Source organism: Balaenoptera acutorostrata, chromosome 16 (genome assembly GCF_949987535.1).
Source record: "Balaenoptera acutorostrata chromosome 16, mBalAcu1.1, whole genome shotgun sequence".
Lineage (NCBI taxonomy): Eukaryota > Metazoa > Chordata > Mammalia > Artiodactyla > Balaenopteridae > Balaenoptera > Balaenoptera acutorostrata.
In genome coordinates this window covers 28,851,124-28,876,758 of record NC_080079.1, presented here as the reverse complement: position 1 = coordinate 28,876,758, position 25,635 = coordinate 28,851,124, and the positions used below count along the sequence as shown (strand labels likewise).

Below are 25,635 nucleotides of genomic sequence, written 5' to 3'. Positions count from 1 at the left end.
CCTCTATTAATGCCCTTGGGAAAATGCCTCCAAATTCTAGAGTATGCCAAGGCCCTGGTCAAATATCATACAATGGAGATGTGGGATCCTGGACCTTGGAGTCAGCAACTCTGCAGTCACGGGAGTAGGAGGTAGGCATGGCACCTCTGGCCCTGGTGCATCCTGATGGGCACAGTTGTCTCCTGAGAGAGGGACTCAGAGCATCCCCAGATCAAAATAAAACCTGGCCTTTGCCCTGAAGAACTAGATCTCCCTTGACCACCCTAATATACACATCCAGTCTGAAGTAGGGCTGTCAAGGGATGCTATAAGTTTTCTGGTTAAAAGGCACAATTTGAAGAGTATAAGCCATTTACTTCATAGATTGCCCCTCAATTTAGATTTGTTTGATATTTCCTTGTGTTTAAATTCACATTATACATTTTTGGCAAGGAATATCAAAGAAGTAGACTGTGTCCTTTTCAGTGCATGATATCAGGAGGCACAAATTGTCTAACTGTATTATTACTGGTGATATTAACTTTGATCCCTTGTTAAGGCAGTATCATCCAGCTTTCTTCAATATACAATTATTATTTTTCTCTTTGTAATGAATACATATTTTGTGGGGAAATACTTGGAAACTATGCAAATATCCTGTTATTCATCAATCTTTCACTTACTAGTTTTAGCATCCTTTGACGACTTTTGCCTAATTATTACTATTAAGGTTGTCAAGCTGTGATTTTCTCATTCCATCATTCCTTCTGCATTTATTAGTTGGCATTCTCTTCAGGAAGAGCTTTTCCTTCTTCCTCATTAATTTATTCATGTATGTATATCAGTATGAACTCATGGATTCTTGTCTTTTCTTTAAAATTTCTATAATTCTATAAAAAATTTATAATTTGTTAATATTTTGAATTGTTACTCAGTTTTTTTAGCCAGGTCATGAAAAACAAAGAAATTGTCCTAAAATACTAAAGAACCATGAAAACTAAATGCAATATGTGCATCTAGTTTGGATTATATCCTGGACCATAATTTTTTTCTTTTGCTGTAAAGGCTATTAGTGGAATAATTGGTGAAACTGTAATAAGGTCTGTTCATTAGATGATAGTACTGGATCATCGATAATTTCCTGACTTTGATCATTTCCTTGTTTTTACAAAATACACATTAAAGTATTTAGGAATAACAGGACATTATGTCTGCAGTTTACCCTCAAACAGTTGTGTGTGTGTATGTGTGCAGAGAAAGAGGCGGGCAGAGAGAGAGAATGATAAAGGAAAAGCAAGCATGGTAAAATATTCGTATTTGGGAAATCTAGGTGAAATATATGTAAGAACTCTTTGTATTACTCTTGTAACTTTTCAGTTCTCTAATTAAACTTTAAATCAAAAAATTTAAAGTGGGATTTGTCAGCTTCTTGTGAGCAATTCCCTTTAAGAATTTTATTTTCAAATCTTGGAACATATTTTATTCCCTTTCTGGAAAGGGAATGCTTTGGTGTGGACTGAATTTCATCCACAGTCTTGGGGGAAAGAGAGGCCGGTGAGTGGTCCCAGATTAGGCACAAGCAACATCATACGTTTCCAGGAGGAAATCAGCAAAAAGAAAGCATTATTATTTCACATTTCCGCATTCCACTCTATTAATTCCAAGAAATGACTTGACTTCTCTGTAAATCAAATCTGTGATTCCCATCCTTAGTATCTGTAGGACTCAGACTCAACTCTTCTGGATCTGGAAAATGGGTTGGAAATCAAACTTCTGTCTGCTGAGGGTCCGCAGCAGTTAGAACTGATGGTCAGTGAGCTGAACTTTTCCTAAAGACATTGCTGATTAAATTGTTATACCTCTAGATGGCCACTAGGTGGTAGTCACGGCTACATCTTTTTCTCCTCTCCAATTCTCCAATTATAAGTTACCACTCAAAATCAGTATTGCTCTGAAAAGATTGTCAACCCTTTACGGAGGCATAAAATCACTGATTATTATCCAAGACAGTAAAGACTATGTATTCTGAGAAAAATGGTTTCACCTAGTCAAATGCCCACTGATATTCAGAACACCTAATATATGCCCTATGTTAAGTGCTTGACATGCTTATTTCATTTAATCCTACAACAACCCTATGTATTAGGTGCTATTATTTCCCAGTCTCAGAGGGCTGAAGTCACTTTCTCAAGGTAAACAACTAAGGGAGCCAGGATTCAAGTGCAAATCTGTTTGCCTCCATAGTAAACTAATTCTGTTCTGTTTTAAGGACAGCACTATATCCAAAAGGTAGAAGTTACAGGAGGGAAAAGTTAAGTTTCATAAAAGGCAGAGATTCCTAACCATTAGTGCTTCCTATTAAGAAAAGGACCACACTTCACAAACATCATTTTGCCCCTGAGAGTGTCAGCAAATGACCATCTGCTGAGGATCACGTGGAAGGGGTTCCTGCAATGGGCAGTGGCTGGCCTTCCTGGATCCTTCCTTTAAGATCCAGTGAAGGGGGCTTCCGTGGTGGCGCAGTGGTTGAGAATCTGCCTGCCAATGCAGGGGACACGGGTTCGAGCCCTGGTCTGGGAAGATCCCACATGCTGCGGAGCAACTAGGCCCGTGAGCCACAACTACTGAGCCTGCGCGTCTGGAGCCTGTGCTCCGCAACAAGAGAGGCCGCGACAGTGAGAGGCCCGCACACTGCGATGAAGAGTGGCCCCCACTCGCCACAACTAGAGAAAGCCCTCGCACAGAAACGAAAACCCAACACAGCCAAAAATAAATAAATTAATTAATTAATTTAAAAAAAAACTGTTAAAAAAAAGATCCAGTGAAGGAGTGGAATTGCTCTGTGTGTTTCAAAAGGTAACACTAGGCCAGAGAAAGGGAAGGAACAGGGAGGAATCAGAATTTGTGTCAGTATATCAAATGTCAGTATGGCAGTACTTTAACACCTTTTAGGTGTAGTGAGGGCCTCATTCCAGGAAATTTTCAGACACTGCACAATGACTGCATGAGAATGCTATGAAAGGGATTCAGAGACCAGGTGGCCATCCACTACAGAGAATCTGATTTTTTTTCTCTTAGACAGAAACTAAATTCTCCTATACACTATATCATGCCTTTTAACCTTGGCTTCAGATCAAATTCACAGTTGCTGAATAATAACGATAATCACCACTACTGACACTTATTATTCACCAGGCTTTGAATACATTGACTCCCATAATCCTGAAAAAAACCCTCATAAAGTAGGAACTATCTGTATTTTATGCAGATAACTGAAATCCAAAATGTTATTAAATAACTTGTCCAAAGATCAGATAGCAAGCAGGTAGGCTTGAATTCAAACTCAGGTCTGATTCTCTCCAAAGACCCTGAATTTAGCCACTGCTCTACATTATACTAACATATCACTCTACTACTCAAAATCCTTCTGATTAGGGACCTGACTCTCCTTCCAAAGGTCAATCCAAATGGTTAGGATTGTGCACGTTTATAAGGTGTCCTTATAAGAGAACTATTTGAAGAGTTCAATATCTGAGTCAGAAGGCAAATTATGAAAGCAGTTGGTAAACTCAAAAGATCAGCATCTTAAAAGAAGCTTCAGGGGGCTTCCCTGGTGGCGCAGGGGTTGAGAATCTGCCTGCCAATGCAGGGGACACGGGTTCGAGCCCTGGTCTGGGAGGATCCCACATGCCGCGGAGCGGCTGGGCCCGTGAGCCACAACTACTGAGCCTGCGCGTCTGGAGCCTGTGCACCGCGACAGTGAGAGGCCCGCGCACCGCGATGAAGGGTGGCCCCCCCTCGCCACAACTAGAGAAAGCCCTCACACAGAAACGAAGACCCAACACAGCCATAAATTAAAAAAAAAAAAAAAAAAAAAAGAAGCTTCAGAGACTTCCTTGGTGGCGCCGTGGTTAGGAATCTGCCTGCCAATGCAGGGGACACAGGTTCCATCCCTGGTCCAGGAAGATCCCACATGCCGCAGAGCAAAGATCCCACATGCCACGGAGCAACTAAGCCCGTGTGCCACAACTACTGAGCCCGCATGCCACAACTACTGAAGCCTGTGCACCTAGAGCCCGTGCTCCGCAACAAGAGAAGCCACTGCAATGAGAAGCCCACACACCGCTCACCGCAACTAGAGAAAGCCCACGCACAGCAAAGACCCAACGCAGCCAAAAATATAATAATAAATTAATTTTAAAAAAAAAGAAGCTTCAAATTTCTTCATTCTGGTGTAAATGAATAAATGTATATAAATCTGTATGAAGAATCATACTCTGACATAGATGAGTCTCAAAGAAGGAAAAAAATCACAGGCATAAAAATGTTACCTGGGTTATTTACAATATCAAAAAATTACAAGCAACCTAAACGGCCTACAGAGAGGCAATAAATTATAAATAATTATAAATAAATTATATCACTGAGCCACTTAATGGAGTATGATACAGCCATTGAAATGGTAATAAAAGCAGAATGCAAAATTGTTTCACTGCTATCATTACATTTAAATATTTTAAAAATATTAAATATATAAAACCTTAAAGGAAAATTGGACTTTTTAATGAACAGTATAATAGGCAGATTTTATTTCTCTTCATTCCCATGGAGTTCAATTAATGCTATAATCATAGGACATAAAAATAATAAAATCATTTAAAAAATCTTGGGGCTTCCCTGGTGGCGCAGTGGTTAAGAGTCTGCCTGCCAATGCAGGGGACACGGGTTCGAGCCCTGGTCTGGGAAGATCCCACATGCCACGGAGCAAGTAGGCCCGTGAGCCACAACTGCTGAGCCTGCGCGTCTGGAGCCTGTGTTCCGCAACGGGAGAGGCCGCGACAGTGAGAGGCCCGCGCACTGCGATGAAGAGTGGCCCCCGCTTGCCGCAACTGGAGAAAGCCCTCGCACAGAAACGAAGACCCACCACAGCCTAAATAAATAAATAAATTTAAATTAAAAAAAAAAAAAATCTTTCCACCTATTTGTTTTCAAGTCACAGAATGAAATTTCCAGGTGCTGGATGCTATACTGGGCTTTGTGACTACTTCCTAAGACCCTCTCTTGGTTCATACCATGATTTTATTTGAGGTATCACACCTCTACTAATCATCTCACATATGTTGCCAGGTGCTGAATCCACAGCTGGCTCTAGGACTTGGACAGGGAGCTCAGGGCTAAGCTAATCCACAAATACCCTTCCCTTGGTACCATTATCAGTTCAGCTATGGGCATGTAATCCATTTGAGATCAAGGACTCATGAAGAGAGATTTCTGGAACATTTTGGGACCTACTGTCTCTTACTAGATACGAATAAGAAAGCCCCAGATGATCCAGACTTAGCATGAAACTGACTGTGCAGCTGACAGAACTGAATAACAGAAATAGGTGTCTTTGATGATGTCCTTAAGCCACTGGATTGATCAGCCCTGAACCCTGCCCTCCTTTGGACTTTCATTACCTAGACAAAAAATTCCATTCAGGTTTAAGCCTGTTTTCACTGGATTTTATTTTATTGTGGCATATTCCTTACTTATAGGAAAACCATGACATTTTCAAAAAGATTGCATTATTTCTGAGGAAAATGGAGCTAGAAAAGCTTCTGCTACTGTCTGAACGTCTCTAGAGGGCTGTGGATGACTTTAGCATATCTGTGACAAAGTCTACATTAATTAAAATACATTATTACCCTATATTGAAGAGGGCTTGCTGACTAGGTCAACTGATGATGATATTCTAGGAACATGCCTACTATTTATTTCTCAAAGCTTTCTGAACTATATTTTTGGGTAAAGTCACGTTTCTAGAATATCATGAACTTTATACACACAAACATTCATATGTGTGTTTATAAATATCTATAATGTACATATATGCACACATATATGTATGTATAGAGATACATAAATATATATATGTATGTAAATATATATATGTATGTAAATATATATCCCTACTCCTAAAAATTGCCTTTATAGAGTAAGGATATTATACAGATTTTAAGGGAGGCAGATATAAAAAACAGTCAAAAGAAAAGTAGCTCCAATCTTTAACATTGCTTTTATCCATTATGATATTCCCTGTTTCTTAACCCAACAAAGCCAATTCTTCCCAGAGTTAGCATCTTCTTATTAACTGGTGTGCTCTTTCTTACTCACAATGAGAACTACTCAATCTATTTGCGTTTTCTTCTTTGCTTTGGTTTCCAGGAACCTCAGGCTTTGTTCTCACTTGCAGTGCATTTGTTATCTTAAGTTATCTTCCTCCCCTATCTCTTCCCACATCTTTTGTTAAGTCTTTTTATTACAATTCTAAAGGGTTATATTTTATTGTATCTGTGTTTTTGTTTTTTTTTTAAACAGCCGATTATTTATTTATTTATTTTTAGCTGTGTTGAGTCTTCGTTTCGTGTGAGGGCTTTCTCTAGTTGCGGCAAGCAGGGGCCACTTCTTCATCGCGGTGCGCGGGCCTCTCACTATCGTGGCCCCTTCCGTTGCGGGGCACAGGCTCCAGACACGCAGGCTCAGCAGTTGTGGCTCACGGGCCCAGTTGCTCCGCGGCATGTGGGATCCTCCCAGACCAGGGCTCGAACCCGTGTCCCCTGCATTAGCAGGCAGACTCTCAACCACTGCACCACCAGGGAAGCCCCTGTATCTGTGTTTTAAAAACATATATATATATATTTATTTGTTTGGCTGCGCCGGGTCTTAGCTGCGGCATGCGGGATCTTTTTTTTTTTCAGTCATGGCATGTGGGATCTAGTTCCCTGACCAGGCCCTGAATTGGGAGCGCGGAGTCTTAACCACTGGGCCCCTGTATCTGTGCTTTTTAATGTAAGTGGCTCAGATTCCTTTTGGACATAGGTGGGGCATAAGTATATTGTAATTAAATAAGTGTGAGTGTAATAATTATTATTAATCATCATCATCGTGAGCTTGAATAATAACTTGATTTTATCCATTCCAATGTTTATAGTAGAGACCAAATATTCTTGTCCTCTGTTTTGAATTGCTGGAAGACCTTCCCAGCTCAGAGCAATAAGAAGTCAGCAGTTGCTTTGTGCCTCTCCTTTCCCAGGTGATTGCCATACAGGTTATCATCATGTTACTGAGCTCCTTCCCTGTCCCTAATTACTATTTAAGGGAACATAGCCATCCTTTTCTAACAGCACTCTTTCTGAGCAGGAACGAGATCCCTTCTCTCAACTAATTGACAAAGAACCTTGAAGAGCTGGGGTGCTTCTGCCAGCAAGTGTATAATTCTTTTGTGTGTCTACACTACTCCTCTGTTGGAAACTCTGTGCCTTCAAGTGTTTGACACGCAAAAGCCAACTGCTCTTTCCTAAGCTGGCTAGCTCTGAGGAAAAGCATTGAGGATGCTTCTCTAGAAAAATGGAGGTCTCTTTCACCCCAATCCCAGCCCTGGCAGTCATTATGTGGATAGAACTTCCACTGTGATATCAGTCCTCCAACTGTTGAAGAGTTGGAAGTTCCTTGGGCTTTACCAATTCTATATATTTAACCAATAGGTCCTCTAATGGCCTTTTCCTGAGCCTCTCTTATCACCTGGCTTGCTGAGAAGCTCTCTGAAATATCTTTACCTATTTATTAGGACACTGGATCCCATTTGGCTTTGGTCATGTAAATAATTTGGAGGGAAATAAGGTGTATGATTATCCCTACAGGGTGAGTCTACTATCTTGTGAAATAAAATACAATGCCGTGAAACTCACCCTTCTTAATGCCTCCCCAACAGCTTCTGATGATAGTTTCACAATAGCTTAGCTAAACACTTTAATACTCACTCCTGATGGAAAAGAACCAGATCTCATCAGCTTCCATTATGATTTATGTCAGGGAGGTTATGAGTTCCTTGATTTCTCCAGGTTCCATTAGCTGTTGCTGCTCCCATGCCAAACTATGGACACGATTTATTCTCCCCCTACCTGGCACAGACTGCTAGTTATTCCCCAGTAGTTTTCCTCTCCTTCTTGCATAATAATATAATTTTATCTAGGGGCACATGGCTGCCCAACTGAACACCACATTATCCAGCTTCCCTTGCAGCTAGGTATAGTGACCATTTGAATAAATTTTGGACAATGGAATACAAGTGGAGTGATATGTTCCCATGTACATCTCTGACTTATGTCCTTAAAAGGAAGGAAAATGCTTTCCCTTTCTATTTTCCTACTTCCTGTTGGCTAGAGCATGGACGTAAGAGCAGGAGCTGGAACATGAGACAGATGCCATATGTTGAGGATGGCAAAGCAATAAGGTAGAATGAGCCTGGGCCCCACATGACTGTGGAGCCCCACATTAGTCCAGGGCTTCTTATACCTCAGATTGTTACATGGCAGAGAAACAAGCTTCTATCTTATTTAAGCCACTGTTATTGCAGCTAAACCAACATCCCAACTGAAGTAATTCATATGAATACATCCATATCAGAAGGGTACTTTGCAAAAGGAACTTTTCTAAGAAAATTAGGATAAGCATAGAGGGAAGAAGAGTTGAAGTCAACAAGCTGTTAGCACAAAATTCCTATCCTAAGAAAAGCCAAGTCTAATCTCAGGCCTCTTGGTTAAAACCATTTACTGGATACACAGAACATTTTTCCTTTTCTTAGTACGATGTCGCCTATTAAGAAATTCTTTTGTTGTCAGGACTTCCCTGGTGGTCCAGTGGGTAAGACTCCACACTCCCAATGGAGGGGGGCCGGGTTTGATCCCTGATCAGAGAATTAGATTCCGCATGCATGCTGCAACTAAGATCCCACATGCCGCAGTGAAGATCCCGCAACTAAGACCCAGTGCAGCCAAAATAAATAAATAAATAATAAATAAATAAATAAGTAAATAAATAAATAAACAAATAAATACAAAATGAAAAAGTTTTTTAAAAAAAGAAATTCTTTTGTTGTTCTTCTTCTTGGGCAATTCCTCCCTTCACGCTCTTCTTTGCTTGCCATTCCACCCACACATTCTGATTAATGCTATTGGATCATCCAAAGTTGGATTCCAAATACCTTATGGTTCTTAAGATGGAGAGTAGGCAGAAGAAAGTTGGGACCTGGAAATGAGGGAAGGGTTAAGTCCTCAGAGTGTTCACTGAAAGATTTCACATCAGTGTATCTAAGAGAATACAGCTGAGAGAACTATATCACTCACAGCTGCCTTGGTAACTAAGCATTATCAAGCCTTTTAGGACTTACGTTGAGAGGATTAAAGTTCTAGAGAACCTATGACTACACATTCCCATTTTTTCGTAGGATATCAGATTCCCAGCCACAGGGTTATGAGTTGCTTTTGAAGGAATTCAATCAGGCTGAAGGTGATCATTCTGAGAAGTGGAAAACGAATCCAAGAACTGACTAGAACTGATCCCCCTAAAATTTCTGACAGCTCTGAGATCTTATGACAGGGGTAAGAAAGACCTATAAAAATGTGTCCATGCTGAATCAATTTTGTAACAGATCATCTCAGGGGATGAAATACTGAAATAAGATACTACATGACTGGAGATGGGACTAGGGAACAGGCCACAAGAATACACTTGTGATTAGCTGCTGGAATTTCTCTGTTCTTTTCAATTTCTCAGTGCAGATGCAAGAGCGAGCAAAAGCAATTGATTCTTATAGATTTAATATAACCTTAGCTGATGGATTGTAAACTGTTACATGGTTTCAGAACCACTTGAAACGTTTATTAAGACAGCAGTTAAACCAGGAGGTCAAAGGCCCGGAGGAAGATGGATGGTCTTCTTCAGGGCCATCCTGGAAAGAAAAATACTGCCCCCCAAATAGCATAGTTCTTGTCCAAAAACCTCAAGACATAGAATGAACTTCAGCAATATCAGGAGAGATATATAAGACATATATAGCTTTGGTCTCTAAGAAGAAGGGCACACTGTTTCAAGAGAAGATGCCAACTGGGGTATAACAAAAGAGACCTGCATTAGTATGGGTTTTTTTTACTGGCTGATGAGTCAGAAGTGGTTCTACACATATTCTCCTAGAAGGTTACAGAGGAAGACTGTGCTTGCTCTTATCTGTGTTTCCTTGAAAGATTTCGCCTGAGTTCTCCCAGAGACTGATCATCTTGAAAACGCCAAGGCCATGGAGAGTAGTATAGACCTGAGGTTTAAAGACTTTGCTGCCTAGGACTTCCCTGGTGGCGCAGTGGTTAAGAATCTGCCTGCCAATGCAGGGGACACAGCTTCGATCCCTGGTCCGGGAAGATCCCACATGCCGCAGAGCAACTAAGCCCGTGCGCCACAACTACTGAGCCTACGCTCTAGAGCCCGTGAGCCACAACTACTGACCCCATGTGCCACAACCACTGAAGCCCACGAGCCTAGAGCCCATGCTCTGCAACAAGAGAAGCCACTGCAATGAGGAGCACGTGCACTGCAACAAAGAGTAGCCCCCTCTCGCCACAACTAGAGAAAGCCCACGTGCAGCAACGAAGACCCCACCCAGCCAAAAATAAATAAATTAAATAAATTTTTTAAAAAAATAAAGACTTTGCTGCCTATATCTAACTACACCAAAGAGATACTTAATACTAAAACTGAGGAAGCATTAAGAGAAGAACCCTTGATGTTAAAGGGTGCCATGGCTAGAGTCCTTGAAAATGTGGACCCAGGAAACTCGGGAAACCAGGCAAGAAATACCTAAACCACATATATAGGGGTTACCCCAATTATGATGCCACCATTTCACACATTGTCCTTATAAAAGATTACAGAAAGGTGACTAAGGTAGTAGAATTGGTAATGAGTGATTTCACTGCAGAGAAGCCATGGATTTCACCTGTAATTTTGCAATCCAAGCTGCATGCATCAATGATTCCGTGAAGATTGTAGGATAATCAATACCATGACCAAACCATATGTTCATCCAATGCCAAGAATTGATTCTCTCTGGAGTTACAGGGTCTGTTAAGGGTAGCCCATCATTGATTGGCTCATGTGATATTGCAAAATAAAAGCAGTCCAGGAAAAATGTATGAAGACAGCTTCAGACACGCAGATAAATGCATCATCTCCTTTACTACAGGGCATGCGCACTCAGTACACAAAAGGAGGCTCTCAAATTGCTCTATAGAAAGGGAAGACATATTTAAGTAATTAATATATGGATTGATTTTTAAATCATTTAAATAGAGACCATGTCATTATCACTTTGAAGGGTGTGAACTCCTTGAAACACATTATCAAACTTTTCCTATGTAAGTTGGTACAACTGAGGCAGGAGATATATGGGCTCCAGGCTAGACATTTACAACTGGCCTCCTGTTCACACTTCCTGGGGTAAGAAGAAGATAGGCTCCAGGCCAGACATTCATTACTAGCTCCCTGTTTACATTTCCTGAAGCAAGAGACAAATGGGCTCCAGGACTACATACTTATGACTGGACTCCTGTCTATATTTCGAGATCTGCACCTCATAAAAACCAGCAACAGAAATAGGGTAAATAACCGGACATTGGACATTTTTAAATGGCAGGGACAGAGTGGGACTACACCCTGTTAAAAGATCAATAGGTCATATATTTCCCATCCTTGGGGCAAGGGAAACATTGCACATGTGCAGAAAGGCTCCTTGGGGGTCAAAAAGGAGGGGGCACCACCCCGTAATACGTGATGCTAAGGCCATCCCATAGGCCTCTGGCTGTAATCCATCTTGGAAGAAAGTTGCACACACATGCTGGGGAGGCTCCTAAGGCAGGTCAGGTGTGGAAAAAGCAACCAGATAATTGGCCAAAGGTAAACAAAGACCCAGAAGAACTGACCTATATAAATGACTTAACCGCCTCTTTACTGCACTCCTCCTCATTAGGGAGGATGTCCCACCCTTTCTCTCCAGGTGTGCATCTCTGCCTTGCTTCTATCTTAACTAAACAAACTGTTTCTCTGTGTGCTCTCCCACTTGTTGTTGTGCTATGTCTCTAATAATAAACTTTGTACCTGTTTTTACAGTTTTGCCTCTGTGAGAAATGCATTTTTCACTGGGGGCAAGAGCCAGGGGGTGTGGTGGCTAGGTTTCCTAGTTTTCATCCAGGCTACCCAGGTTCAATTCCTGGGCAGGGAATTAAGATCTCGCTTCACACCACCACTCATTGCTGCCTCGCCAAGATCACAACCACTATGGAAAACAGTATGGAGGTTCCTCAAAAAACTAAAAATAGAATTGTCATATGATACAGCAGTCCCACTCCTGGGCATATATCCAGACAAAACTCTAATCCAAAAAGATACACGCACCCCTATGTTCATAGCAGCATTATTCACAATAGCCAAGACATGGAAGCAACCTCAACATTCACCAACAGATGAATGGATAAAGATGTGGTATATATATACAATAGAATATTACTCAGCTATAAAAAAGAATGAAATAATGCCATTTGCAGCAATATGGATGGACCTAGAGATTATCGCTAAGTGAAGTAAGTCAGAAAGAGAAAGACAAATACCATATGATATCACTTATATGTGGAATCTAAAATATGACACAAATGAACCTATCTAGGAAACAGAAACAGACTCACAGACATAGAGAACAGACTGGTGGTTGCCAAGGGGAAGGAGGTTTGGGAAGGATGGAGTGGGAGATTGGGGTTAGCAGATGTAAGCTATTATATATGGAATGGATAAACAACAAGGTCCTACTGTATAGCACAGACAACTATATTCAGTATCCTATGATAAACCATAATGAAAAAGAATTTTAAAAAAGAATGTATATATATATATATATATATGCATAACTGAAATACTTTGCTGTATAGCAGAAATTAACACAACATTGTAAATCAACTTCAGTTAAAAAAACAAAACAAAACACACCTTCCCTGGGGCTCAAGAACCAAAAGTGAACAATGTTTCCCTGGAGTTCCCATCAGAGAGAGCCTTTCAAAGAAATCTCAAGAAGCTGTGTCAGGGACAGGAGGACAGGGAAAAGGCTACGGACAGTGGACCAGAGAAAAAAGTCAAAAGGAAAGAAGAGTCTAATACTGTGGGCAGAGGTAGGTGAGAAGAAAGCAAAGTGGACCTGAGCTGGGGAAAGAGACGAGAGAGAAAAAAAGAGATGCTGGGAGAGTCAGGCCAGGATACAGAAGTACCCAGCAAGAAGCACTGCCCCTGATTCCTGCCTTCACTGCAAGCTGGCAGTTCCTGGAAGATATTTTGAAGTGTGTTAGTTTCTACGAAGTACATCAAGAGATCCTCCTACACTGAGATTATTGCCATCAGCCATCAACACCTTGGGAAAGCCTCCTACATTTCCCACCTTCGGTGGACATTTCATCTCTGTTTACACAGACCGCCTTCTAGTGTAAACCAACCAAAGCCTCTTATCTAAAATTTATGTATATTTACATGTGCCTAGAAAATGGCTGAAATGATATACATCAAGCTATTAATAGTGGTTAATAACAGTGGCCCTATCGGACTTTTTAAAACAAGGACTATGCATTAGTTAAAATTACATTTTCCTCTCATACTTGCCCTTCCAGACTCAGCAAAGCTCTTGCATTTCCATAGTCTGAGGTCTTAGCTGGCTCTTGCTGCCTCCTTCGACTCCTGCCTCCTCCAGGCTGAAAGCCAGAGTTGTTAAAACAAACAAGCAAGCAAACGGCAATGACTTTAGGCTTCCCTGGCATTGACTCTGGGCCTCCTCGGATGTGAATGGTTGCCTGCCTCTGGGACCTGCAACAGTTCCCAGGTCTCTCTGACCATTTTGCCCCTCACATCTTGTCATGGTCCAGAGCACTCCTTCACCATTACATTCATCACACCACAGGTCACTGTTGGTTTACATGTCCACCTCCTTTGCTCCTTGAAGGCAGAGGATGAGTCTCTCTATTTCAAACCCTTTAACAGTTGGCCTAGGGCCTGACACATAGTAGGACTTCATAAATGTTTGAACGTATGAATGTATGAATACCCAAGCTCTCCTTGTCTCACCTGTCCTTTTCCTTCATGCTGTGAAATAATCTGCTCACCTTTGAGAACCACTGCCCTATGCCTCATTTCTGTGACTAGCACCTCCACCCAGACCTGAGAATCTGCCTGAATTTAAAACCCTAGACTTCCTGCTGCCACCACTCCATAGTGTAAAGAGATCATTATCAATATTATTATAATCCCTTACCTGTGTACCACATTGCATAGTTTTCAAAGAGCTTTTCCATGCAATATCTTGCTATAGCCGGTCAGCCATGGCCTGATTGTTCCACCTTACCCATGAGCGGTTTCCTATGAATCATGAAGTTCAGAGTTTATATGAATAGCTCAGGATCATTCAGCTGGCGAGAGGCAGAGTCAGCACTCAGACTTGTGCCTTATGAGTACGTGCTATGTGTCCTTTCTCTGGCCACTTACACTGGTGGTGGCCCAGATTTCATCAGCTAGTGCTGCCTGCACTTCTGTGCTTGACTGAAGCATGGTGCGAAAGAACCCAGAGGGTTAGTGGCAAAGGAAGAGAGTTGTAGAAATGGAATAAATAAATAAATTTGAATTTAAAAAATCCGAGTTTAGTGATGTCTCACTTCCTCTATTCATGCTATTGCTACTCTTGTTGCTTTATGGTTTTTGTTTTGCTTCTTGAGGGTTCTTCTTAAAAACCCTTTCCCTGATCCTAAGATCTAGCACTTAAATGTACTACTGTACTTCTAGTGACCAATGACAGTCCCACATGGGGGAAACTAAATGACAAGTTGTCACTCAGCATTGGACAACAGGATATGTCCAGGCCCACCGGTCTTGTAATAGTGATCCATGCCCTGGAAATTCTGGGACACCAGGGAATTCTGCTATAGCAAATATAGGTCAAAGCCTGCTGGTAGGGCCTAAATCCCTATCGTTTAAGTTGAACTGACGCAGATCACCTCACCCTAGTACTAGAAGGACTTCGTAATTCTCTGGGTCTGGATAGGCCAAGGGTAACTGAGTGTGCTGAGGCATGAAATCATCATCCCATGGCCATTCTTAATCCTTGGCAACCCCTTCTAGAGGGCTAATCTTTCTGATCCTTGCTAAGCATTATCCTGGTGTTTTCAAACAGACCTTGGGCTTCTGGTGGGTTAAACTTTACATTTCAATATTTTCCAAATTTATGGAAATGATGTGGAATGACAACTGATATTTATTGAAAGCCCACTATATGCCAGGCACTGTAATAATAAGTACCTTATTTGTTTTCCATCAGTCTCACAAAGGCAGACATTATCCTCATTTGAAATACAAGGATAACACAACATTGCAAATTAACTATACCCCAATACAAATTTTTTTAAAAAGGGGGACTTCCCTGGCGGTCCAGTGGTTAAGACTCCATGCTTCCACTGCAGGGGTCACGGGTTCGATCCCTGGTCAGGGAACTAAGATCCCACAAGCCGTGCAAAAAACAAAGAAAAGAAAAGAAATACAAGGAAATCAAGGCCTCCAGAGATTTAAGTATCTTGACCTACATCTTGTCAAAGGCACGTGTCTAGTAACTGGTTGTACCATCATTTGAAGCAAGTCACCTTATTCCAGGTCCCATGCTCTCTCCGTCACCACTGTGCCTTCACTAATGTTATGATATTATGTGACCAATTATCTTCTGCCATCATTACAGCCACATGGGGGTTAGGGGCTCACCCACAGACATTTCCTGAACATCCAACATCTTTCTGTTCCTTTCTTTGTTAATTCTAGGTATGCTCAGTCAAGAAAGACATATTCTATGATGGTTTCTCAAAAAATTAAAAACAGGACTACCATATGATCCAGTAATTCTACTCCTAGGTATTTATTCAAAGGAAATGAAATCACTATCTCAAAAAGATATCTGCTGAGAGGGCCATTTGCAGCGGGCGCTGGAGGCTGCGTTCGGCAGGCACTGCGAAGACGTGCGCAGGAGTGAGGCCCCCGACCGCTGCAGCCCCTCGTCGCTGCGGTCACCTCGCTTCTCCGCGTCTCGGTCGGGACCCGGTCAGCCCGGGCGCCGCGCTGCCGCCCGGACCGGCCCTCCAGCAGCTCCCGGCGCCCGGGAGCCCCGCCCGGCCGCTCGCCCGTAGCACGCCGGCCGCACAGGTCCCCGGAGCCGGGCCGAGGGCGGGAGGCGTCCCCATGGCCTCCGCCGGGTGGCGGGACGGCTCCGACCAAAAGAAGTACCGGCTCGTGGTGGTCGGCGGGGGCGGCGTGGGCAAGTCGGCGCTCACCAACCAGTTCATCCAGTCTTATTTTGTAACGGATTATGATCCAACCGTCGAGGATTCCTACCCAAAGCAGTGTGTGATGGGTGACCGGGCAGCCCGGCTAGATATTCTGGATAAAGCGGGACAAGAGGAGTTTGGAGCTATGAAAGAACAGTATGTGAGAACTGGCGAGGGTTTCCTGTTGGTCTTTTCAGTCACAGATAGAGGCAGTTTTGAAGAAATCTATAAGTTTCAAAGACAGATTCTCAGAGTAAAGGATCGTGATGAGTTTCCAATGATTTTAGCTGATAATAAAGCAGATCTGGATCATCAGAGGCAGGTAATGCAGGAAGAAGGACAGCAGTTAGCACCGTAGCTTAAGGTAACATATATGGAGGCGTCAGCAAAGATTAGGATGAATATAGATAAAGCTTTCCATGAACTTGTCCAGGTTATAAGGAAATTTCAAGAGCAGGAATGTCCTCCTTCACCAGAACCAACGAAAGAAAAAGACAAGAAAGGCTGCCACCGTGTCATTTTCTAAGAATCCCTTGAATTTTAGCTACCAATTTCCAGGAAAAGCCCTCATCTTCTCCCTCTCTCCTTACAGTTTACATCACGTTGGTACCTTTCTAGCCTTAGATAAATGATCACCGTGGTAACCTTAGACCAAGAAGCTGGCTAATCCTTTCCATGAAGCTAATCCAATGGTCATTCAAGACATTTAAAGGAAACACTAAGGCTGCTTCAAGGATTATCTGATTCCTTTAAAATGGATATCTATATACACAGACACATTCTTTTTTTAAGGACTTACTTTTAATAGGGATGAACCAGTTTTGGAACCTAAGCTGTTTGCCAAGCTGAAGTCAGATTGTGAAATAACTTTTAACTTCTGGAATCATATTGCCTACTGTTACTCTAAATAGAAACATAGGGAGTTTTTTTTAAATGTGAATTTTTGCCTATCTCTAAAAATTTTGATGTCAACTTTAGTTAACCTTAAATACACTGAATTGAATCCACAAAAGTGAGACATCTCAGACCTTTACTGATGCTATAGCCTTTGTTTTCCAGTGGCCAAAATACCAAAGTGCCTATTGTATTTATAGGTTAAAAACTGCGTGTAAAGCCTTTAATATTATTCCTAAAGATAATATTCTATGTGGCCAAATATTTGGACTCATTCTGGACTTAGTCATTTTAGTGTTCTTGGTTTTTAAATTTAACCCTTTTCACAGCCATGTTGAGAGTAAAAATAAATAATTCCTGTTTGTCTTCCTTTTCAAGTATTTCTGGATAAGGGTTTCAAAAAAACTAAAACTGTTTTTGTTTGTAATATAAAATATGGAATTGATCTTTCCAGGGTCAGAGATGATTAATGTTTTGCTATATACTTTTATACATTATTTTCTTATCAAACCAGTTAACAAGTATTTTTATATGTTTGTAAGCAAATATGCTTTCACAGCATACCTTGTGTATGTGTAAAGATAAGTATTTAATTCTCACTGTGCACTTTTAGCTGACAAAGGAAAAAAAGTCAAAACTACAGAAACTGTGGTAGAGCCTTACATGCTGTTCTGGTCCTGGTTGTACCCACCTTTGGCCAGTCACATAGCTACTCAAGAAACCTTCCCAATAGAGTACAATGGGATGAAAGTCTGAAATCACTTCCTATATCCCCTACTAGATATTGACGGTTATATAAAGTAGTAAGTGGTAAAACTTTTAATTGACAATTAGTATAACTGTGGATAACGTCTGATTTTGTTTTTAATTCTGTGGATTGTGTTTAAACAATTCAAAAGTATGTTCCTGATTTTGAGATACTAAGTGGTATTGCACAGTTGTCACTTTATTGAATGTGTACAACAGTTCCATGAAGTTTTTAAAGCATACCCTTGAATAGTTTCAGGGGCTAGAATTAAAATTGATCTCTTATCACACACACACAAAAAGATATCTGCACCCCTAAGTTTATTGCAGTATTATTTACAATAGCCAAGACATGGAAACCACCTGAGTGTCCACTGATGGATGAGTGGATAAGGAGAAGGTGATGTGTGTGTATGTGTGTGTGTGTGTGTGTGGAGAAAGAGAGAGAGATATTGTATGATTTCACTTATTTGTGGAATCTTAAAAAACAAAGAAAACCAAACAAACACCAAAAAACAAAAACAAAACAAGAACAAAAAACCCCCCTGAACTGGTAGATACAGAGAACAGATTGGTGGTTACCAGATGCAGGAGATGGGCAAAATGGGTGAAGGTGGTCAAAACATAAAAATTTCCAGTTATAAGATCAATAAATCCTGGGGTACAGGACTGGTGACTATAGTTAATAATACTGTATTCTATATTTGAAAAGTTGCTAAGAGAGTAGATCTTAAAAGTTCTCATTACAAGAAAAAAACTGTAACTATGTGTGGTGATGATTGTTAAGTAAACTTATTGTGGTAATCCTTTCACAATATGTAAATCTATCAGATCATCATGTTGTACACCTAAAACTAATACAATGTTACATGTCAATTGTACCTCAATTTAAAAAAAGACATATTCTTCCTGATCTCCAAGCTTACTTCAGCCCCTCCTGTTAATGCAAGATTCCACCAATCTATGGACAGAACCTTAAAATTCTCTACAAGAAAGCAGAGTGAACAGAGGCAGGCATTTCCTTACAACCAGTAGCGGATAAAGAACATCCAATTGACTTTAGTTGGTGTGTAGATACAAGTCACCAAAGGCCAAGGGTCTCTGCCCTCCTCCCCAGCTCCATGGTGACCAGACCCAGCCTTGTCTTGGCTCAGAGCCACTCCTGTGGGGGGGGAGTGGGGGCAGTCCCAGGTGCACCTTTGAGATAACAATACTGTCTCCTAAAACAAACAGCCATTGTTTCCACACAAAGACCTTCAATGTTTCCTCCATCAACAAAAGGCTACAGCCATCATGCCAAGAAGACAAAAGGCTGGAAGCCCTTAAAGAAACAGCATGACAGTGGGAGGGAAGGGGTGGAGGCAGGAATATCATTCTCCAGCACTTTCTCTGCCCAGTAATTGGACTGACTCCACCCATCAGGGACCGTTTTGAATTACTGATTACTCCTGGACTATTCATAATGACAATAATAACAGCTTCCTAATCTGTCGAATGGAAATAATAATATCTATCCCTTACAGGATCGCTGTCAGGATCAAATGAGATAATAGGTATGGAAGCTCTTTGTAAGGTTTAAAGGGCTGCACGACTGATATGGTTATTATGAAAAGATCGATGGTTCACCCACAATGCCTGCATTAAAAAGATAGATCTATTTTAGCCAGATGAGACTCCAAATAGCCCTGGTGTCTAGACCCACCCAGTTCCTAGAGTAAAGCATAAGGGAGAAGAAATGTGGTCAGTATGGCTGACCACTATAGTTTACTAGGGCCCATCCCAGGCCAAACTGCTGTGCAGGTGATGCCTGACTTAGTTGACTGTTCTTTCCAGCCCCAGGAACCCACATCCTGGAAATAAGCCCTTTGATGGTTGGTCCCTCACCTAGGGTCTAATGTGCCAAACTTCACCCCCAATCTTCTTCTTTGCCTGTCTTCAAATATACTTCTTATGCAATTTACACAAAAGTAAATACACATAGTATATTAAAACATGAGAAAATTGTCCATCCTCACTAGTAACCAAAGACCAATAAATTAAGGTAAATTGTACTATGTTATGCCTATTCAGTAATAAAAAATATAAATAAGAATATCCAATGTTAGTGAAGTTGTGACAAAAATTGGTATGATCTTACAGTGCTAGCAACATAATAAATTTATATGATTGCTTACAGAGGCAAAATGACAACACATAGCAAGTACCAAGAATACATTCCTGTCTTTGTAGTAATTTTCTCTCCCTGGAAATTCCAAGGAGATAATTCAACAAAAGTGGTGAAAAAAAGCAGCAAGCATAGATATATTTACCTACTCTAGGCAAATATTGAAATAACAAGAGAAATGCTTTAGTTAATTGTGGTGTGACTGTAGTCATTAAAATGAAAATATAAAAACAACTTACAAACATGAGGAACTATGATATAATTGTAAGTGGAAGTGTACAATATGATACAACTAGGCAAAAGTATGTTAATACCACATATATTCTCTACATTTGCTTATGTACTATAGCCCTTTGGAGAGCCAAAAAGCTATAGAAATATCTAAGTGGGATTTTTTTTGCCCTGAAGGAAACTACTTCCACCCCTTTGGGGGCTATATCATCCCCACTGAGAATATATAGTCTAGTTGCAGGTGGCCAGAGCTCAGGGAGGCTAAGGAAGCTGAGATGCCAGACAGGTGAGGTCAGGACCCTGGAGAGCACCAAAGAAGCCCTCCTGAGACCATGTCCAAGGCTCAATGTTGCCTGAAGATTAGCCTGAAGGAAGGAAGGGGCTGGGAGAGCATGGGGCCTAGGAAACTAGTTTTAGTAGTATTTTATTATGTGTTGTAGGAACCATCAGAATGTGAAGGCCTCCAAATTCTTTTTCATAAGAATGTTCTTGAGGGGGCTGGCAGTTTGTGCTTATAACTCTTCAATGGCTCCCCACAGGGTCCTCAGGATAGCATCCCAATTCCTTATCGTACCTTATAAGACCCTTCATGACCCGCCCCTGCTTAAATGGCCAGCCTTGTCATCTTTTACTACTTTGTTCTTCAAACGCTCTGCTCCAGCCACACTGATGCACTCTCACTAAACCATGCCCTCTGTCACTTCTGGGGCTTGGCACATGCTGTTCTGTCTCCCCAGAAACTTCCCTTGTCTTTACCTCTCTTTCAGGGAGCTAAATTCTCCTCATTTTTCAGATTTTAGTTTAGAAATTATTTCCTCTGCATGTCCTCATATATTCCCCAAATCTGGATACAACTGAAGTAACAACATCACAGAACTCTGAACTGGTCAGACTGACTATGGAGTATTTTGTCCATTACTGGGCATCATATAGATCAGGCCTAGAGACAGGCAAGCAGGATGGTGAGCATTATGGAATATTTTTTACTATATGCTAGGCACTGAGGTAATGACTTCATGGATATTGCCTCATGTACCTTATGTAATAATCCTACTGGATTGGGTAGGTACAGATGAGAAAACTGAAACTCAGAGAAGTTAAGCAACTTACTCAAGGTCCCTCACCTGGTAAATGGTAGAACCTGGTGTTTGAACCCAAGTCTGTGTAAATTCAGAGCCCATGCCTTCAATCTCTGCATAATACCACTTCTGGAAACCATATTATAATGACTGGTTTAGTGAGAAACTACAAGGTAACTAATCCAGGGAACATATTACCAAGGAGAAACATGATAGCCATATTCAGTCACAGTTGAAAGGTTGTCACTTCGGAGAGTAACAGGGAAGTAGATGGCTCAATAGAAAGAAGTTCTCAAAAGGAGAAGATGAGCCCCTGAAAGGCTCAAGGATCAGTCATCTCTGTATATCTCAGTCCAATGTCTGGCACAGAAAGGGGAGCTCAGTGGATGAAAGGAAATAGGGCTTCCCAACAGTAGAAGAGCTGCCCCATGAAAGAGTGAAACTCCCATGGATGTTCTCACGATGGGGCTGCTTGGTCACCTGACAGAGCACCACAGGAGGGATATTGGAGAAAGGATTTCTGCATCCTTGAACTAGATGACCTCTAAAGCTCCTGGCCACTCAAGGATTCTATAATTATTGGACTGAGTCCACGACTCAGACTTTGGCAAGCTACAGACCATCTAGTATTTGTCAGTGCATTGAGATCTCAAAAAGTAGAGAACACAAGTAGATAGGACTTCTGGGCTCCCAGAACTTAAGCTTCCCACCCTGAAGCCAGAATGGTTCACTCTAACTCTGGGGAGCTAGAAACCTCCCAATCTTGCTCCAAAGGCTAACCTGGAAATAGAGATATTCGAGTCATTTATAGAGAAAGGCTCTGCCTGCAGGTTACAGCTGCTGTCACAGGATCTGAAAAAGGAGAGAAACACTCCTTCCTAGCAGATGGTTGAGACAAAAAGTCAATATGTCAACAAATGAATTTCTGAGAGTCATTGCTGAAAGGAGTCAAATGGGCCCCACAAAATGTACACTGGTTTGGCTGTTGTTCCCCACGTGCTCTGCCTCCTTTCACTCCATGCTGATGGCCTGTGGTAAACACACAGAACTGTCCTGTCTATCCCCACAGAGTGAGTCCCAACAGAGTACAACCAAAACAAGTGTTCGGCTTTCCTAGAGGGCTCATACACATGTGGATAGTTCACAAAGATGACGAAATTTTTAACCAAAACTTATATAATCAGACCTTCAGATTCTACTTGCAAACGATTCCTGCATCCTAAAAAGAACAGAGGCTTCTGTGGGGTATAAAGCCACCTAGTAATGGAGGCACCTTAGTTGTAAGGTCCAAGCTGCAACTTCAATCAACACATGCATACACACACAACTCTATGAAACTAGCCAAAATTCACTTGTGCAAAAATTTAAAGAAGCAATTAATAGATAAGCAAAGCATGTTTATCTGTAGGCCTTATAGCATCTATCTGGTCCACCTTTATTATTATCTCCAATTCTTTGACTCTATTCTTCCATGGATCACCGATCTATTCACTTGCTTCTCTCAACTTAGAGACCAAACCTTCCCAGCTTATATCTATAGATAGATCTTCAGAAAAGCTTCCCTCAAAGCCTGTGGCATGGTGCTCTTTCACATGGGAGAACCTTAGCTGCACTGACTACCACACCATTTGCATCTTTAATCCTTTTATTAGGGATCTGAGCGCTAAGGCCTGCTGAATCTTTTTCCTCCTGCCTCCAAAGAAATGTGGATCAGACCTAGTATAATAACTCTGTGAAACCCACCAAACTATTTTTTATGAACAGAAAGGAGTGTCTTGGGACTTCCCTGGTGGCACAGTGGATAAGAGTCCACATTCCCAGTGCAGGGGGTCCGGGTTCGATCCCTGGTCAGGGAACTAGATCCCACATGCATGCCATGGCTAAGAGTTCACATGCCACAACTGAGGAGCCCGGGAGCTGCAACTAAGGAGCCTGCGTGCCACAACTAAAACCTGGTGCAACCAAATAAATGAATAAATAAATAAATAAATAAATAAATAAATAAATAAATAAGAAAGGAGTGTCTTCCACTCTTTACAGAAGGGTAAAAACTTCCACCTGCTAATAGAAAACAGTGGCTGTTAAGTAGATATCAGGAACTTGAACTTAAAAAGTGGATTCCCCTTGTAACACTTGACGAAGTAACCTGTATTAAAAGTTTTCCAATAGTCTACCTTTTTCTCCTGAACTCAGTGACAAGTTCTTTTTAATTAAAAAATCTTAAGCTGAAAAGGTATAAAATAGAATGTTATTATTGATATAAAGATCCCAGGGCACAGCCTGCTCATACAGATGGAGGCTGTACCCACAGATGTTGCCCACAGAGGTGTGTGCCCAGTTGTTGTACACATAGATGTTCTCACACACAGATGTACACAGAGACAGATGTTACTCACAGAAACAGATGTCCACCAGGAACACGACGTACACCAAAATCTCCCGCAGGGTGGTCTTGACATAAAGTTCCCGGTTCTCAGCTGTGTTCTCAGTCAAGGTTGTTTCCCAAAGTCCTAAGGGAGGGACATTGGAAAGATGCCCAGGATTCCCAGCAGCAGGGTTGCTTCCAGTTACCCTACCTTTCAGTCCCTGGACTTTATTCTCATTTCCACGCCAGCCCTTTTACCTGTCACCTTATCCCAGGTGGGGCAGTCTAAGGCATCATCACATCCATGTCTTCCCTCAAACTAGCTCCCTCACACTCTTCTGGGTCCCCAAGAGATGACTATGCCAGGCTTTCCCTCTGGGAGACCACTAGACTAGCCTCTGTACTCTGGGGCATTCAGCTCTAACACAGACCATTCACAAACCTCAAAGACACACTGAGATTCCACCTCTTCTTCAGACTGTATTCCCTTCCAACAGCTTCTGTGGACCCCTTCTCCTGACTCCAGTATCTCAGGAGAACTCTCCCCCACCAGGTACCTCTGATGCCACGACAGATCTGAAGGCAGCAACTGGACACCAAGGTCTTGTGTGCCTTCTCCTGGGGTCCATCTTCAGGCTTCTTGGGTTGGGGTTGAGGAGGCACCACACTGGAGACGGTACAGATCCTCAGTGTCCCACGCGGGGAGGGGGCGCCACTGTAGGTGGGGTTGTCCCAGGCTCTGCTCCCCAGCTTTTGTAGCTCCTGCCCCTCGGGACATTGCACAGCATTCATGGGGAATGAGGCAGGAGACCCGGTACCTCAGGTACCCACTCTCACCTGGAGAAAGAGAGAACAAAGACACAGCCCAGCCTAGCCAGCAGAGGGCAAAGGAAAGGGAGCGTGAGAGCAGCTGGTCTCACACAGCCTCTGTCTCCTGCCTTTTGTAGGGGGAAAGCGGTGCCTGTTCAGGGGAGGGAGCAGAGGAGAAGAAGGGTGGGGAATGACCATCAATCCCATCAGGGGCTCTCCCCTCACCCCCCCACCCCCGTCTTGCTGCAAGTGCCGGGGCCAAGAAGAAAGGGAGTGGAGGGAACTGGGAGCCAGGGGCTTGATGGGGAATAGGAGGGTGTGGAGACTGGGGCTGGAAGGAGAGAGGTGAATGCTGTGGGGAGAGGAGGGCTGCTTGCAGATGGGGCCTGGGAGGGATGGTCCTGAGTCAGACAGAAGAGGTGATGAAAGAGCAATGGGTGGGGCTGGGAGGAGAGGGAGGCTGGTGGACTCCACAGCAGGTCTGAGTTCATGTCCACTAAAAGCTCCTGAAAGGGCCGCCATGGATCGGGGTGGGGACCAAGGGCAGGCACAGGAGACTGAAAAGTGTTGCCTCCCTCCCAGGCTCAGCCAACGGTGTCTGAGGCTCTTTTACTGTCTCACCTGGAGCTGTCCCCTCTCCTACCTCATTCCACCCCCGCAGCTGGGGGAGAAGGATAGTGGCAGGAGGACCCCCTGCTTCAGATACTTAAGGGACAGGTTCTCTGGCCACTGATGAGGAGGGGGAAAGCCTGCAGAGTTCCAGATTATCTGTATCCTTTTTTCCGAGGTCTGCCCTCTTGTAGCTTATGGGTGAGCTATGCTGCTAGAAAGGTCTTCTTTGAAGGTGTAGGGCTCAGCCTAGGGAAAAGGCTAAGCACTGACTGGGAAGATGGATCAGAGAGCAAAGGGCGAGGACTGTGTGACCTGGGACTCCTTAAGGGGAAGGTATATCTGGACCCAGCTCAGCGGAGAATCTTATCTTGTGGCTCTGCTTAGTACTAGACCTACAACTCAAAGCAGAAGCACAAAATGCTCATAGAAGAGGTATCCAGGCTGATCCGCTTTTTATCCAGTCTTGGTTTCTGAATCAAAACCCTGGCAAGGACCCTTAAGCACATCCTTGCCTGTGCCCAGATCCAGCCTCTGATCACATGCCCTGGCTCG

At 42.4% G+C, this 25,635-nt stretch overlaps 1 protein-coding gene and 1 pseudogene across 1 annotated transcript in view; one reads left to right on the top strand and one right to left on the bottom strand.

Moving 5' to 3' along the window:
* Positions 1-25,635, bottom strand: part of PKD2L1 (polycystin 2 like 1, transient receptor potential cation channel) — a 56,968-nt gene that overhangs the window by 9,030 nt on the left and 22,303 nt on the right. Inside the window, 2 exon segments of the mRNA XM_057530591.1 lie at positions 23,693-23,806; positions 24,219-24,498. Coding sequence (XP_057386574.1) covers positions 23,693-23,806; positions 24,219-24,453 — 349 coding nt within the window. The 5' untranslated portion in view covers positions 24,454-24,498.
* Positions 16,096-16,707, top strand: LOC103014866 (ras-related protein R-Ras2-like; annotated as a pseudogene).